Source organism: Bos indicus, chromosome 6 (assembly GCF_029378745.1).
Source record: "Bos indicus isolate NIAB-ARS_2022 breed Sahiwal x Tharparkar chromosome 6, NIAB-ARS_B.indTharparkar_mat_pri_1.0, whole genome shotgun sequence".
NCBI lineage: Eukaryota > Metazoa > Chordata > Mammalia > Artiodactyla > Bovidae > Bos > Bos indicus.
Window position 1 is genome coordinate 60,439,805 of NC_091765.1, and position 17,643 is coordinate 60,457,447.

At 46.1% G+C, this 17,643-nt stretch overlaps 1 protein-coding gene across 15 annotated transcripts in view; it reads right to left on the bottom strand.

Annotated features, from left to right (window-relative positions):
* Positions 1 to 17,643, bottom strand: part of APBB2 (amyloid beta precursor protein binding family B member 2) — a 385,290-nt gene that overhangs the window by 22,017 nt on the left and 345,630 nt on the right. Inside the window, exon 1 of one of the 15 annotated variants that reach the window (XM_070791349.1) lies at positions 15,344 to 15,457. The exons of 11 other annotated variants lie outside the window; for them this stretch is intronic. Coding sequence is in view for 2 of the 4 variants with exons in the window: in XM_019962642.2 (XP_019818201.1) it covers positions 2,681 to 2,736 (56 nt within the window). In the remaining 2 variants the exon portion in view is untranslated. Of the gene's footprint in view, positions 1 to 2,680; positions 4,298 to 4,527; positions 5,854 to 15,343; positions 15,458 to 17,643 lie in introns of those variants that run through there. 3 more of the 15 variants (XM_019962644.2, XM_019962643.2, XM_019962642.2) reach the window with 3 other exon arrangements.

Below are 17,643 nucleotides of genomic sequence, written 5' to 3' on the forward strand. Positions count from 1 at the left end.
CACAATTTAGTAAAGTCTTTTATGTAAAGTCTTTTTAGTAAAGTCTTTTATGTTTGCTCAGGTCAAATACACGTTATGTCTGAAACACGCTGGCACATGGAGGAAACTGATTAACATTTGTTGTTATTATACATGAGGAAAAAGAAGTAAAAAGAAAAAAAAAGGTCCACTTTGAAATACTGTCTCCTACTGTCTCCTTATCCACAAAGGACATTTTAATAAATCTTTGCAGAGGTACGAATATAATAACACTTGCTGAAATGTTCCCAAGACCCTTTCCTCCCAGGTTATCTTTCTGTGGAGTTGATAAGCGAACCGAGTTGTTACCACTGCAGAGGACAGGTCCCACCTGCAAACAAGGAGAAAAGAGCAGCAAGGAGATTTGGTCCAAACATTCCAAATCCAGCCCTTTATGATAAGGGGCTTTCTCTTTTCATCTCACCTGCAAAGGGCCTAAAAGGAGGAGTCCTGTTTTCAAGGCTGCCTGCTCTTCTTTGCCTAACGGCTCTTATTTTCTTATTACACTTTGAAACTATTGTTTTGGGGGCTTGGGGAAGGGAAGAAAGGGAAAGGGGATGAGAAATGCCTTCCTCCTAAATGGCTAATTAATCCAGAAGGTTACACGTACATACTGGCTACATACACGTACGAGCCACTTTGATTTTTCTTATTTCACCCAGCGGCACACACACCATATGCAGGCATTACTAATTTCACAAAGCTCAGGCTCCGATTTGGTAAACTCAACTTTCTTTGCAAACTTAAGAAGATGCTCAGTTTGTAAACTCTGAAAGGGGCATTCTAGCAACTCATCACCTGCGTAAACACACCTTTTCCACAGGGAATCCTTTCTTTACCAGGTGCTTTCACGAGACAGACTGCGTACACAGCAAATCTGAAAAGCGACTACCTGCAAATAAACACTACAGGTGCAGTGGGCAAACCAGCGTTTGTAGCCTCTCTAGAATGGCCTTTGCTGTTAATATTCAGAGCAACGGGTCCCAGAGAGGAGCCCTGGATAACGTCGGATGGTAGGACCTACCAAGGCAATGGCACCCACTCCAGTACTCTTGCCTGGAAAATCCCATGGACGGAGGAGCCTGGTAGGCTGCAGTCCATGGGGTCGCTCAGAGTCAGACACGACTGAGCGAGTTCACTTTCAGTTTTCACTTTCATGCATTAGAGAAGGAAATGGCAACCCACTCCAGTGTTCTTGCCTGAGAATCCCAGGGACGGGGGAGCCTGGTGGGCTGCCGTCTATGGGGTCGCACAGAGTCGGACACGACTGAAGTGACTTAGCAGCAGCAGGACCTACCAAACATGTGAACACATTCTCACCATTGGCTCCCACAAGACTTAGTGGGGACTTCAGACCAGGGAGCTGGTGTCCAAACCCACAGCCCTCATCCTCCAGAAACTTCTACCACCTCCAGGGGCCAGGGCCTCCTCAGAAGGAGTGAGAGAATCAATCAGGCTCCCCAAATCTCCTAAGCATGCCCTCTGGGAGACTCTGACCGTGGAAGTGTCACCACACAGCCTATGCAGTCTCCCTTCCCTCGGGCCACTGAGCGATGACTGCAGCTCATCCTAAAGGAGGAAGTGGCCCTAGGAGCTCAGCCCCTCCTCCCCTCCTCCCCTGAGGGAGCACCTGGGTCAGACTCCAGCACAAAGAGCAAAGATGCCGTCGCTGGTGTCTCTTCACTTTGCCAAGCAGTACTGACATCATTCTTTCAACAGGAAAAATTCCCAAAGGTTCTCCTTCCATCAAAAATGGAGCTTTTATGAAGTGACAGAGCTGAGGAATCGTGGAGCTTAAAAGCCCCCAATCAGCCAACGGTCAGGCTGACATTCAGAGTACCGAAAATACACGTGTCTGAGGTACAAATACCTTTCATTTTGGAGGTGCAGCCTTTCTATCGGTATGTTCTTCTAGATGTGAGGAGAGGAGAAGAATTCCATATATTTTAGCTAATAATCCAGACTGAAATTGAGTCAGTCCCTCTGGCTGTCATCCTAGAGTCAAACCTTACCAACAAAGCTCTTTGGAGAAGTCCTAACAAGCCAGTCCTAGTATTTAGATCAGATCAGTCACTCAGTCATGTCGGACTCTTTGCGACCCCATGAATCGCAGCACGCCAGGCCTCCCTGTCCATCACCAACTCCCGGAGTTCACTCAGACTCACGTCCATCGACTCGGTGATGCCATCCAGCCATCTCATCCTCTGTCGTCCCCTTCTCCTCCTGCCCCCAATCCCTCCCAGCATCAGAGTCTTTTCGATGAGTCAACTCTTCGCATGGTGGCCAAATTAGTTCTTCACAAAGCACGGAAAGCCTCCTTACACAACCTGGTACCTAACCTGATATTTCTATCATGTCTTCTCCCCAGCACGCTGACTAGATTGTGCTCAGCCAGCAGTGAGAAGGACCAAGTCATGGCTCTGCCCATCACCTTCCCCAGACAGGGTCAAGCAGCAGAGGACCACGGCCCCAGAGGCACGGCCACAGTGTTTTGAACGCAGGACATGTAACAATGATGATGAGAAAAAGTTAAAACAAAGTTCCTCCTTGTAAAGACAGCGATGGCTGTGATGAAGGTGACAGGGGATGAAGAAAGCAAATGAGCTTTGCTAGACACTGAAGACAGCACAAAGAGGGGGAGAAGAGAAAATCGGCCGGTTACCTCTCTCTGAATCCGGGAAGGCATGAGGGAACAGAGCAGAAACAACACGTTAGCATTCACACGGTACCTGCTATTTACTGCAGTCCCATTAACATCGACTCTAAGCGCTGACATCCCATCTTATTTCCCAACTTGGCTGTAATTAATAGCCTTTCGGTGCTTATTTTAGCTGAACTCCCTCACACAGAAGCGTGTATTTTGAGCCACTTTACGATGGAGCCAAAAGATGCCAGCTGAGTTTACAGAGGATCGTATCAACCGTGGGAGGTAATCAAGCCTAAAATATCACAGTGAAATACGGGAAACGGTTTGCAGAGAACAGCAGCAGAGTACTTATCTTCGTTTTCCAGCTCCACCTGCTCCCAATAAAAAACATATGGAAACAAAGACATGGCAACAGCCTTACCTGCTTTACTAGCACTTCCGACATTTTATTAATAGAGCTACAGTGTTACAATCCAGGGATTCTCCCAGGACTGCACCCGGAGAGGGGGACGAAGCAGGAGAGGTGAAGGCCGAGCAGCAGGCCAAGGGCAGAGGTGGGCCGAGGCCTGGCCAGGAAATGAGCTCAAGGGTGAGAAAACAGATTTGTACCAGGGAAGAGAGGAACGGCATGTGGAGAGAGGCCGGCAGCAGTTTGGGGTTTGGGGCTGAATGCTTTGAGTTCCACCCCTGGAGCTGCTCTGAGCTTCCAGGGGGACCCTAGTGAAGCCACTTAACCTCCCGACCCAGAGTGCTCACCACCTGTCTGGTTTGGGCACAGCCAATTTGAAGGGGCCTGAGGGCAGAGCCCCAAGTCAGTCACAGGCAGGTTCACACTTGACCAAACTGAAGAGGCTGGATAACAGATAAAGAGGAGGAAAGCCAGAAACCTGTCTCCGCAGGGGCCCTGTGGCCAGGGTCATGGAGCGGCCAGCGGGACCCTGAGGGGATGAGAGCTGCAATCAGAATGTGAGAGACAGCGGAGTACAATCACTGGGCAGAAACGCAGGGCTGTCCACTTGCTACTGAACAGTGACTGTGACATCTTATTCAATGGGGGAAAAGCAAACAATCCAAGTCACAGATATACGGTCTTACAGGAAAAACCACCGAAAAAGTTTGAGTGTGAATTTCAATATATGCATGGCAAAATATCTGGAACAGCTTAACATCCAAACCTCTTATCTGGTGATGGAATAACAGAGGAATGTATTTAATATAGTCATTTGAATATTATGCAATAAGAACACATAACTTTTGTAATACAAATATGTAAGTATCTGCCTCAACACTTGAGAAAAGCATTGTGATATGCATACTCTAAGGCTCAAGTAACCATGCTGCAGTGTGTGTGATCAGTCACACTCCCAGTCAATAGCAACTACCAGACTACCTTTTACTGAGTGCTGGCTCTGTGCCACCCTAGCAGCAACCTGACAAGGTAAATACTATGTTCTCAGCTATAGAAAGGGAAACAAGTTGAGAGAGAGTGGAGGGGCTTGACCAAGGTCACACAGCAGTGCCTGAAGTCAGCATTTGATTGTGGGCCTGTAGGACTCTAATTCTGGTCTCCTGGGAATGCACCTAAGACATGGACCCCACGCTTCTTCACAGTCCTGCAGAACCACCTCACGGTCTGTCTCCCGAATGAACCAGCAGGTTACTATGCACAGGTGTTCAAAATGGGGCAAATGGTTTGCAACTGGGCTTTTAGGTAAACAGAGGAGCACGCCCCCGCCCACCCTCCCCCGCCACCTTGTGGCCTGTGAACTTTTGCAGGGAGAGAAGGCATTGAAAATTCCCAAGAGAAGCCCTTTAGCTAAGTAAGTGGTCAGAGCTGTGTTCAAATCCTGCTGGTTACTTACCTTCTCTTTTTCCTGGGCTCCCTCTCTGTGACCCTCAGAACCTGCTTTCTAGTCAGTGAAAAAGGGACAAGGCCCCCTCGCTCAGGGTAATCACGAGAACCCAGTTAAATGGGATGGCGTGTGCAAAGAATGTCTGCTATGCCGCAAGTGGAACTGACTGCATCGCTACGGTTATCAGATGGTGTCATGTCCCAGCTGGGTGGGGCTGGGCAGGTTATCAGATGGTGTCATGTCCCAGCTGGGTGGGGCTGGGCAGCGACTGAGACAAAACATCTTCCATGGCAGGGAGGTTGCCTGGGGGTAATTTGTGGTCTCTCCTCGGATCTGCTGGGCACCACTTACCCTAGCATGAGGTTACCTCCCGTGCTCCTCTGCACTGCCCCCATCAACGCCAATGTTTGGAGGCAACTTAGCTCATCAGCAAAGGATCCAAAGGTCTAGTTTCCAGTCCCGGTTTGAGTAAACACTCTGCAAGTCACTTAATCTGAATCCTGGGTTTTTCATCTCAGACAGACAAGGACACTGAAGAGCAAAGAGGCTAAGGGCCTTGACCCAAGGGCAAACAGTGAATAAATACCAGGGACAAGAAAATTTGAAATTTCCTAATATTCAGATTTTTAGGATTCAAATGCTTTGATTCTTACTACAAAGATGCATGGGCAGCATTTCCTTGACTAACTTTTTATTTACACCAGGTGCTTTTGGTTCTTGATAAAAAGTTTATACCTAAGTATATGGATTATGCTTAAATAACCTTAAGTCGAGACACCTGAGGATGTAAGCTGTTTCTTTTGTGTATATTATTGGTCCCTTGGCTATTTGAAATTAGAATTATTATTAGTGGTTCATTTAATGAAATAACATCTATATGTACCTACTACGTTTTTCCCTGAAGGCAGGACTCAGAAAAATGACACTGTGAACTTTTAACAAGGTCTGTTTATTTGAGGTTAATAGACACTGCTTGATTTAAGTGTTGAAGAGAAAACCAGCCATAACTGGGGACACTTCAGAGCGATCTTTGAAATGTCATGCAAAAAATGCAGAAGAGTCCTGGTGGCAGCTGCTTCACCAACTCCACACCTTGTAATGTGCTGGGGAAGAAACATCAGCCCATAGTTGGGCTTCTGTGTGAGACGTGCCATTCTGAAAGCGGGGAAGGCTAAATTTAGAGTCAGGCGTAAGCTCACTCCCCCTTCTCACAGTACAATATGCCAGTGGGAAGAATTCAACCCCAGGATGAAATCCACACCAGCCACACAGGCGAATGCTGCCTGATCAGCATGCTCTTGGCGACTATTTCTTGGGAAAATGAATGGAGTAAGTAATTGGCAAGGTTTTCATTAAAAAAAAAAAAAAGCCGGAAATAGCAGAACTACTTGGCATGGGTAACTGGGCATCCAAATGAATAGAAAATTCCTAAAAAAAAAAAAAAAAAAGCATACCAGAATCACATGTCGATTCTAGCTCTTGGAAGAAGACATATCTCCCCAGCACAGCCACCTACTTCTTATGCAGTGCACACTGCCCATGCTTCACAAACTGAGCACGTACAGCAAAGACTTGCCAGGGTACTTCTCGCTCCATGTTTGCAGAACTCGCTGCTTCGCGCTAGTTTTTGATGCTTGTCTTTCATCACTGAGAGTCTTTTGAGCCATCTGAGCGCCAGCACAGACCAGCATTATCCACATGGCAATGAAGTAAAGACATAAAACTTCATATCATGAGAACTCTAGTACCAACGCCTGAACCTGACAGTTTCTCTTTTCCTCCAGCTTCAGATTTCTTGTTCCTGATATTTATTCACTACTTGCCCTCAGCCAAGGCCCTTAGCTTCTTTGTTCTTCAGTTTTCTCATCTGTGAAATGGGAGCAATACTGGTAACTCACCTCCTAAGATATTAGTGCTGGAGGGATGGCACTTGTTAATCAGTGTCAGACTCAACGGTGGGAAGGCCTGCAGTGTAGACCTGACGTATACACTGCACGGTGTGGTTACCAGTTGAGGGGGAGTAGGGGAGGAAGGTCTGCGAAGAGGAAGGTTTCTAAACCTGTGTTGGATCATGAAATCTTTGAACTCTGATGAAAACATCCCAGAAAGAAATGTCTACAGACCCACACTTTGACACACCATTGCAGGGGGGTGGGGGAGAAAGTTCAATAACCCCAGAAACTCATGCATAGACCCCTTTAGAATCCACATGCTGCAGGTGAAAGATCCCTGAACTGAATTCTGAATTTATGCAAATTCACCATCTGGTGTCTACTAAGTTTCAGACAATTCAGCTTAAGGAAAGGTTCTCTCCTTCCCAAGACCAAACGACAACAGGAACACCTCCGACAAGCGTACCTTCCTTTGCAAAATGAGCTGCCTTCCCACCTCCCTGCTCCTGCGCCCCCTTCCCAGCACCACGCAGCCTGTTAACTGTTGACTGGCACACACAGGAGCTAACGCTCCAACTGGAAGTGTGAAGCTGAGGATCTAAAGTGGTTTAAGAGTATTGAAATTCAAGGCACATTTTTCTAAACAAAGGACTTTCTCATGCCACTAGAGAGAAAACACAATAGTTACCAGTCAGCTTACTAATGAGGCAAAAAAGGATATTTGAGAGCAACCAGGAAATGAGAAATTTTTTAAAGTCCATCTTTGAAGAGAGCAAGAATTAATGAGCATCTGCTTGCATCTGTGCTGTATTACAACTAAAAAATAAAAAACACAACCACCTTGCTTCTCTGAATATCTGAGCAAATAGAGAATACACATAATTTATGTTTAGTTCTCAAGTAAGAGATAATTCATGCCATGTTCAAGATATAAAGTTTAGGGCACAATCAAAGGATAAAACTAATGTAAAATATACATGAATTGTAAAACCATGAGGTGTCTTCCTTCCTGAAAGGACAGATGGTAAACAAAAAGAAAATGGTTGCTTTTGTTTTTTGAAACAAAACAAAACCCAGAAAGACCCTATCTGACAAGGTTCAAGAACAAGGGAACCTCTGGGGAAGATGACAGCTCCCTATACCAGGCAAGAGGTTTTCATGCAAAAAGTGCCATGACGGGACCTATCACTGGCTGGTACAGATCAGGCTCTGAGTTTAAAACCACGACGAGGGACTTCCCTGGCAGTCCAGTGGTGAGGACTCCACACTTTCACTTTGGGGTTCCATCACTTGTCCGGTAATTAGGATACCACACAGCCACAAGGCGTGGCCAACACACACACACACACACACACAAGCCCAAAAATGAACCACAGTGAGCCTGTGGGTGAATTCCTTTCAATTCCACGCACCCAGCCTCATCGAAAGCCTCTTGTGAGGAAGGTACATTCTTAAACCTGTTTCTAAACTTTCAAGAGGTTTTAGTGAAAGTGTTAGTTGCTCAGTCATGTTCAACTCTTTGCAACCCCGTAGACTGTAGCCTGCCAGGCTCCTCTGTCCATGGGACTTCTCAGGCAAGAATACTGGAGTGGGTTGCTATTTCATTCTCCAAGGGAATCTTCCCAACTCAGGGACCAAACCTGGGTCTCCTGCATTGCAGGCGGATTCTTTACCATCTATACTTACGTAGACGATCCCAATTCCTTTGTGCAGAGACAAGGAATACGAGTGTGTCTGTCTGCTCAGTTATGTCCGACTCTTTGAGACCCCATGGACTGTAACCAGGCGGGCTCCTCTGTTGGAACACTACTATAGATCACACAAAAAGCCAAGACGTTCTGCCGTCATTTGAATTTTGGAAACTTACTGTAGATACAAATATCCCTGATACACTGTAAACTCAATAATACCTACATAAAAATAGATATCAACACTAGGGTGACTGATTGCTAAAAGCAAATAACACGAGTGGTTCCCACCTTATTCAACCTGCCACCCAGCCAGGCTCTGTTTTCGGTGCACATTATCACCAGGCCACACAATAACCCTTCAGGGGAGCCTCACGACTCTCACTTTATAAGAGACTCTAAGGTTCAAAACCCACACAGCTAAAAAATGTGGCGGATCCACAAATGGAGGACAGGTTGGCCTGGCCAGCCTCATCTTTGCTCTGTGTTTTGGCGGGGGTGGGGGTGAGGCGCCTGGCACCTGAGCCTGCCTCCCTCCCAATGAATGGGCTCTCCCCAGGACCCACCCCTTAATGAACAAAGACGGCCTCAGTTCTCCGATCCTGGCTCCAACCCTGTTGGAGCTTTGGTTCCGCTTTCAACTGGACCTGGTAACAAAAATTAAGTGCTGTGCTTGGTCTAAATAACTTTCCAGGGCAAAGGCTGAGAGTTTCCTTCTTTACACACCAGACACTTGTCCTGTTGCTTCCCTGCTCTTCCCCACCCCCCACCCCACCCCATCTCTCTCTCTGACCTCACTTCCTGCCTCTTCCATACCTGCTGGGCTCTGGCTTCACCCTGTTCACAAACACACCGGACTTTGGAGCCTCTGTGCTCACTGTTGGTGCTGCCTGGATACTCAGTCCCCTAAATCTCCCACCAAGGACTTCCTCTTATCGTCATCACCCGTAGAAGACCCCTCCAGACCACCCAGTCACCGCCAACTCTCAAAGCATCTAAAACTACCCTGCTTATTTGTTTACTGTCTGTCCTTCCTTCTCCCCCACAAAAAAAGGAAACTCTGTGTTAACGTGGAACCTGCCTTGTTCACTCACCACCTGGGTAAGTGTTCACTCACCACTGCCTGGCACATAACAAGTAGTCAAATATTTCTGAATAAATAAGTAGTATAAACAAAGGTCTTTACCCCTTATTCCTGATCACGTTGCTACGGGAATAATGCTGTGAATAATGGGGACTTGGCTGGATTTTTCTCCTGCTATTATTACAGTCAGCACTTTAAAAATGACTTTAGTTCACATTCAGTTCTCATGTCATCTGAAACAACGTTAATAAAACATATATTTTATCTGAATGGGCAGAAGGCGAGTTCTGAGAAGATTATAATCTCTTGTGACTGAATATGAAAGCAAAGCAAATCTATACCCTGATCATCTCCACACAAAGTGTTTCCAGAGCCCCTAACTAGATTCTTTCTTCGGAACATTTGTCTAAATGAACCACGGCTCCTCTGCTCCTAAGGAAATCAATATATAAATTTCCCTTGTACGTTGATTTCTATCAAGATTTACTGACTCCCCGGATAATTGTCTTCATATTTGTATTCTTTGAGAAATAAACTTTTGTTTATCATTTACAGAAAAGACCCCAGGACAAGGTATTTCCATGCATGCTGAGGCAGAAGAAGTATGTAGAGCTGGGCTACACACACACACACACACACACACACACAGAGCAGGAGTTAACTTCTTGATACACTTTCAAAGAAGACACACCTTTCCTATTTGGTAAGGTTACTTTTTATACACAGCTAGCCTCCTTACAGCTAGCATCTTTTTTCTTTTCCCTCAAATATGGTAAGTCTTTACAAAAACAAAACCACAATCCCATCATGGTGGCATCCTATTTTTACTGTGAGTTTACCTTCCTTTTATTATCCATATGTCTTTATACTTGACAAATAGAATTAACATGCCTTCATGGAGAAGAAGCTCGAGTGCGGGCTGGGGGATGTTTGAATGATGGTCTGTCACAGAGGTACTCCTACCAGCCAGACCTGTTCAGGAATGCTCTGGAGACTGGTTTTCAGAATACCATAAAGCTGTCCAAAGGTGACCAAGCCTTCTTGTTTCCAAAGGACAAGGTCCCTATTTCAGTCAGGGGTGGCAAATGATGGCTTGAGGATCACAGTCCATCGTTCCCTGCCTGCTCTTACGAACAGAGTGTCACTGAACACAACTGCACTCCTTCACTTCAGTTGTCAGTGGCTGCTTCGGAGCCACCGTGACAGAGCTGAGGGTCTGCAACAGAAACCACAGACCCCCCATATTTAATATCTTTCACAGAACAAGTCAGGGACCCCACTTTAGATGTCAGCCTGATTCAGGGGTGCAGCGTACAACATGGACAAACAGTGAGATTAGGACCAGTTCAATAGCTTGCAGAGCCCAGTGCAAAACGAAAACGCAAAGCTCTGCCTGCATGAGAAATATTATGAATCTCAAGATTCTAACAGCAGAGCAGTACACGAAGTGTGTGTTAAACCTGTGCAACTGGCTGAGACGCTGGAATAATCCTTGTTACAGGTGATAAACTCCAGGGCCAGCTGGAAACTATTCCACTCTGAAGCAGGACTAAGATGGCTGAGACGCTGGAATAATCCTTGTTACAGGTGATAAACTCCAGGGCCAGCTGGAAACTATTCCACTCTGAAGCAGGACTAAGAACTCTTTCAATTTGTAGCTTGAGAGCCAGAATGCCTTTTGCTCAACTAAAATCTTACATGGATGCTCAGAATGAGAATCAGAATCAACATGGGTCTCTGCTCCAGCCACTTTATTTTGAAAGAATCACTAGCAGGCTATGACTCTGCTTAGAATGTTTTTCCATTTTTGGGGGGGTTGGGGTGGGGTAGATAAACAAAACACACTAGACTCCTTGGAAACAGCATTTTCATGTAACCTGGCAAACAGATGCATGCTTTCATATGACAGAATCAGGTCAAATCAGTCCCAATTGTCAACTGTGTTCTCCGCAGCAGCTTTCCCTCTATCATAATTATTTCAACTGTCATAATTTATTCATCCCCAGACATGCTTACATGTTCTAGGGTAACCAGTCCAGGCTTCTAGAGCAGAAGGGGTGGTGGTCTCCATCACTTCTGCTCCTTTTCATCTGCCTAAAATTCTGACTGCAGAAGGAGTATTTTCTGCATCAAAATTTTGCAAACCCAAACCAAAGCTGGCTTCAAAACCAAAGTTAACTGACAAAGACATTGTAAGATTTCATGTTCACAAATCTGTAGCTAGAAAGAGGGGCCAAAAAAAAAAAAATCCCATCAGAGACCAAATATTGCATTTCTCTACTTTTCAGATACAAGGAAATGGCTTTCTAGCTCTTGAAATGAACAGTGAATTTCCTGTGTTATTAAAGAATTTTACTCCTGCTGACTGTAAATAGATACAGAACTAGGCTTATTTACAACTGAGTATCTGTTGTTGGAAAGTCAGAGGATATTGGATATGAAATTAACAACTTCAAATGTAATTATCAACGGTATCTTATAAATCTGGAAGCCCAGGCAGAGTAATTCCATATGGATTAAAGCTGAAACCTGCCTTCTTTCTTACTTGGATCCTTTATTTTTATGACACAGCAAAGAAAATGCTCCAAGGTCTGATAGGCCACTGAAGGGTAAAATGTCCTGGACAAAAATGGCCAAATGCACAGTACACCAATAGGCAGGGCTGCTCATCCATACTGGAGAAAAAGACAAAATAAGTCAAGGTCTTGGAATAATAGAAACTGAAAGTGAGTTGCTTATTGCTTAATTGTCTTTATACAGTCATTATTTTCCAACAGGAAAAAAACAAACACAAAAAACAATGAATCTAAAAATCCAGCTCGGTCCTAGATGACCCCTCTTCCTGCGTCTTCCTCTGTCAACCGTGCCAGCTCAATCTCCACAGCCTGCTTCTCTTCATCCCCTCGCCACCACGTTGATGTTTCCTGGACCAGGACTTGCTGCCTGAACCTTCAACTTCCACCTCCGCTACCAACATCCATACCCCTTAACAGCATTCACTGGTATCTTTCTTTATGAAACAAAAGAGATAATGGCACTCTCCCAGTTACCACCTTTCAGAGGTTTCTCACGGAATCAGAAAGAAAATTCAGGGACTTCCCTGGTGGCCCAGTGACTAAAACGCTGCACTCCCAATGTAGGGGGCCCAGGTTCAATTCCTGGTCCGGAAACTAGATCCCACATGCCACAACTAAGAGTTTGTGTGCCACAACGAAAAGATCTCGCATATCACAACCAAGACCTGGCACAGCCAAAATACATTTTAAAAATACTTTTTAAAAAAGAAAAGAAAATTGAAACCTTCAACTATAACCCAAAAGCCCTGTGTGATCTTGTCCCCCTGCCCCCAACCATCTCTTTCATCCAGCATGAAAGAAAATTGAAACCTTCAGCTATAACCCAAAAGCCCTGTGTGATCTTGTCCCCCTGCCCCCAACCATCTCTTCCATCCAGCATGTATCGCTGGCCTTCCCACTCCAGCCACACTGGACTCTCTTGTATCCATGAACATGTTGAGCACCGCTTGTTCTTCCTCCAGCGCCCCCCACGCGCCTGGCTTCTTCCCAGCTTTTGGCTGAGCTCAAAGGTCGCCTGCTAGGATGGACTGCCCACTGGGGCCCCCTTTCCCCATCGAGATACTCTCTCTGTCCCACTGTGCCGCTGATTTCACTGCACTTATCATGATCCGTGTCATCTTGCTTCCTGAATTGTTCTTCCAGCTTATGTCCTGCCTGTTTGAAGCATGTCTGTCTCATCCCTTCATGTACCTCTCAAGACACCTGGCATACAGACGTTCCACATCTGTTGAAGGGCAAATTAATCTATAGACCTTACTTATATCTATCAAGTACATGTGATGATCATAGTTAAATCTTAAAAAACAATTCAATTATTTATGGAGCGCATCCTATCCTAGGCACTATGTTAAGGGCAGAGAAATCCAAAGGGCTAAGACGTTCTAAAAAATATTTGTGTTTAAAACAGGCACTTGAAAAGAACAAGTTATACGACTATTTAGTATGTTTTCACATGATCCTAGGGATTTGTGGAAAAGGTGAAAAGACAGACAAGTAAGAAAGTACATATTATCAGGAAACACTATCGCAAATCTACAAAAATTAGAGTGAGCTTGACAGGTGTTTTCCAACCACGCTCTAGGTCTCTAAGCCTAGGAGTCACCTCAACACCTGGGAGGCTGGGGACAGATAGAAAGCTTTGCTCAGTCAGTGGTACAGAAGGAAATTCATTTCCCCAAGGAGCTGTTCAAGATGAAAGCTGTTGAGGTGAGACTAGGAGACTGCACGAACAGTAGTTTTTGAAACAGACTGGAATTACCACATCTTAAACAATGCCACTGTTTAAACTCTTTGAGAACTCAGCTCTGGCCCACCTTGCAGTCCCAGGCTCCTCTGAAAGATATCCAGGATCATGGCAAACAGGTTCAAGAAGACAGATTCCAGAGCCTACGACCCACTGTATGATTAATACCTTCACCCTCGGAGCAGAGGTGACTTTGGTCCCACCTGTGCGTATCTACATCCTGGGCTTAGCTAACCTTCAGGGCAGCAGCCAGCAGCAACATCTTCTTGGTTCACATCAGGGTCAATCCGTCCACAATGCCTCCCAGGGATGCTCCAATTCAGAAGCCCGAAATGGGCCCTATGCTGGCACAGTACGAGCTCCAAAAAAGCAAGAAGGTGCTTGATGCATTTACCATTTCACCATTAGTGCCAAAGCGAAGCACACAGCAAGTGTTTGATAAATACTTGTTAAATAACTGTCCCCGTTGTTCAAAAGCCAGGGCTTGCTAGAATGACAGAAAAACTCATAAATGAAACAGCAGCTGTCAGAAAGATGGGGTTCCTGACCAAACCAGCCCAAAGCCCATGCCGTCACTCTGAGCCAAGTCCAATAGCATCTTCTACAACGATAACGGCTGATCCCTTGTAGAAAGTCTTTCCCCTATTAAGCTTGTTACACACATCTCACTTTGGACAACACAGCCACTGATAACTTAGAAAAATTACAGACGAAATTTACAAAGAGAGATTTAGGGCTGTTCCCCTCATAGTGCACTGTGTGTCTAACTTCTTGTGAAAGGCCTCAGGACACTTTTGTCCTGAAAGGCTTCATAAAGCAAATAACAACTCAAAGGCAGTAACAAAGATTGGGAACTTTAGGGTAAAAACTTACAAACTGCTTTTGTGTCAGGGTAAGGCTGGAGGAGGAGCTGACTGCTCCATGACCTGAGAAAATCAGAAAGAGAATAACATGAGGAAGGCAGGCGGAACCCACCATTCTTGACGCTGGTCAAAGCTAGGCTGCAGCTGCAGTTATAAAAAGAAAAAGACTAATGGGATTGCCTTCTCTCCGGCCATCTCCCATCCAAAGCAGTAATGAAGATTCACAGCTAACACATTAATTGGGGAATCAATAGGCGTGCCTGGATCCAATATTGGTACAGGGAAATAGATAACAGATAGAAAAGACACAGATTCCCTGAGAATCCAATTAAGTGTTGTGTGCAACATTTAAATCACATTTTTTTTAAACAAACAAAAATCTACTTCTTTTCAGTGCCAAAACAAGCACGTGATAAGTTGGCTGTCTTTCCACATTTTGGGAATTTGAGACATTTTCCCACATGGAAGTCCAACAATATTGTAAATCACACAACTAAAATTATTTGAAACTGCATAGTCTTTCTACACCCAAAGATACTGCTTTCAATTCAAAAATCGGACCACCAAGATCCTGAGTATTTTTCACTCCTAATACAAACAAGAGTACATAAACGTGGATTCAGAGGTCATGCGAGATGAATGCACTCATTTATTCAGTCATAACACTGGGCATAACAGAAAGCCCCAAAGCAGATCATCTCAACAGCCCGCCCCTGAACAGCTTCCTGCCACGCTCGTAAACTGCATCAAAAGACTCCTCCACCTTCCCCTCATTTCATACAATTCTCATCCTTCCCTCCAGCAAGACAGAGAGACACCTCCTCACCCCTCCCGGCCGCCCTCGACCTCGCTAAGCACTGACTCTAGGGATGGGAGCATGCAGCCTTTGTCCCGCGGGTCGGGTCTCCGCAAGCTCGGCGCCCACCCCGCCGGTTACCTGCAGACAAAGGCACGCCGCCCCGTGCTCACATCCCTCACCTTGGCCTCCGGGGCGGCCCTGGGACTGGGCGAGGATGCTGCCCCCAATGCAGGGGACAAGACCAGGCTGCGGGCACCAGCCACCCTGGGGCGGTCACTGAAACCAGCAGCGGCGCGATTCCTTCTGTCTCAAGTTGAAGCGAGAGCGGTCCGCGCCTCCCAGAGCCCGGCCCGCCCGCCGCCGCCACCCATTGGCTCCTCGGCAGGCACGTGGGCCGTCGCCCCCGCCCACCCCGCACCCCGCTGGCAGGTGCCTCCAGCCAGGTGCTCTCAGCCTCCGGCGTCAGTCCCCAGAGAGAGGCGGAGTCCCCCAGCCAACATAGCCCCATTCTATGCTGGATGTTTCTCTTTTGGGACTTCCAGGACTCGGAAAATTCCTCCTAATCCCACCTCTTTGGAGAGTTGACATCCCGGGCCTGGGTTTCCGATTTTTTCATAGATCTGCCTGATAGATGCCAGGGAGAGGGGCCATAATGAACCCACAGTCAGAAAGCCTCTGCAATAGCACAACTAAGCAGAAACAACCGACCCATCAGGCAGCAAGTTTTGAACTGAGCTGAAAAGGTAGGTTGGTTTGTTTTTAAAAACAGATTCCCTGCCAATTTACACGAAGCACTAACAGTGGTTCACCCTCCCACATCGTCCTCATCCCGTGGTGCCTCTCTTAAGGCACCTTTTGTTCCTGCCTCTCTTAAGATGCCGTTTGTTCACTGCTGATTAAAAGCCAAGATGACACTGGTACCCCAATGCTGCTGCTGCTGCTACATCGCTTCAGTCATGTCCGACTCTGTGTGACCCCATAGACGGCAGCCCACCAGGCTCGTCTATCCCTGGGATTCTCCAGGCAAGAATACTGGAGTGGGTTGCCATTGCCTTCTCCAATGCATGCATGCGTGCAAGGTTGCTTCAGTTGTGTCCGACTCTGTGCGACCCCATAGACGGCAGCCCACCAGGCTCCTCTGTCCATGGAATTCTCCAGGCAAGAGTACTGGAGTGGGTTGCCATTTCCTTCTCCAAGGTACCCGAGTACTGTCATCTTTAACTGAGAGCTCCCCTCCCCCTACACATATGGAAGCAGAAAAGTGTCCCCTTGGCTAGATAACAGTATTTTAAATAAGAGTGCTTGCCAGCTGCTGGCCAAAATCCTAGTTTTGAAAGGAAAATCCAAGGTCTTTTACTGAGTGTGTTCTATATGTGCCTAAAGTATTTCCTCTCTCTATTTCTGGGCAAGAATAAGTTATCTGATTGAGCAATTACAAAATGAAACAGGCAGGGAACATCAGCCATGGTTTCTGCCAAATTCAAAGTTCAATACACTCCTTTTATAGGGAACAGAAAATACAAAATAAACATGGAAAATCAAGGGAGTACGTAACTGAAAGGGCTTGTCTGGGTTTAGAAAAACACACGACAGATATACTAGAAACTCTTTAATGTTCCTGTTTTAAAAGAGGAGTAAACATCTCACTCATTCAGCATTTATTAAGCTCTTCCTAAAAAGTGTCATGCTTTGCGCTGACAACCATATACTAGGCTTTTCTGGTTAGCAGTTATCTCCCAAGGGGGACATGATTTAATTCATGGTGTATTCAATCTATGACCAGTAATACCTCAGTTATAAAGAACTGTTTACAATGAACTTCTGGCAAACACAACGGTTTGGAACACGGCCCATTTTAGAAGTTGAGGGGGTGGGTTTGAGTCTTGGGGTTCAGCAGTCAGAACAGGTACCACCAAGTCTAGAAACATGAACTGACTGCACAGGACTGCACCTGTTACTCTGTCAGAGGGTGCCCTTCCTGCCGTACACATAATGCTGGTCAGTCTGGTTATCTGCTTCTCTGCTCACTGCCAAACGGAAGCCACAAATCAGACAGGACTGCCAGGTGCCAACGGTGACAGCACAGGGTCACAGCCAAGGGTCTGCTTGCTTACCAAGACCTGCCATCTCTACCTCCTACTACTGCCTCAACCTCTCCTCCTCTCTCCTACTTTACGGCCACCCCTTGGTGCCAGCCGCCGATTCCTCCTGTTGGGATGGTCACAATAGTCTTGAGTCCCCCTGTTTTCACTCTGTACCAAATTGGCCATTCTCACGGCAGCCACACACCTGAGCCTTTAAATAGACAAGTCACACATCTGAGCATCCATGCTCCTGCTTTTAAACTTTACAGTGGCTTTCCAGTGATTGGAAATAAGGTCCATAATCATTTTCAGGGTCTCTGAGGCTACTTGGAATCTGGTCCCTACTTCCTCTCTAGTCAGTGCTGCAACCACATTCTTTCCTCCTCCTGTCTGCT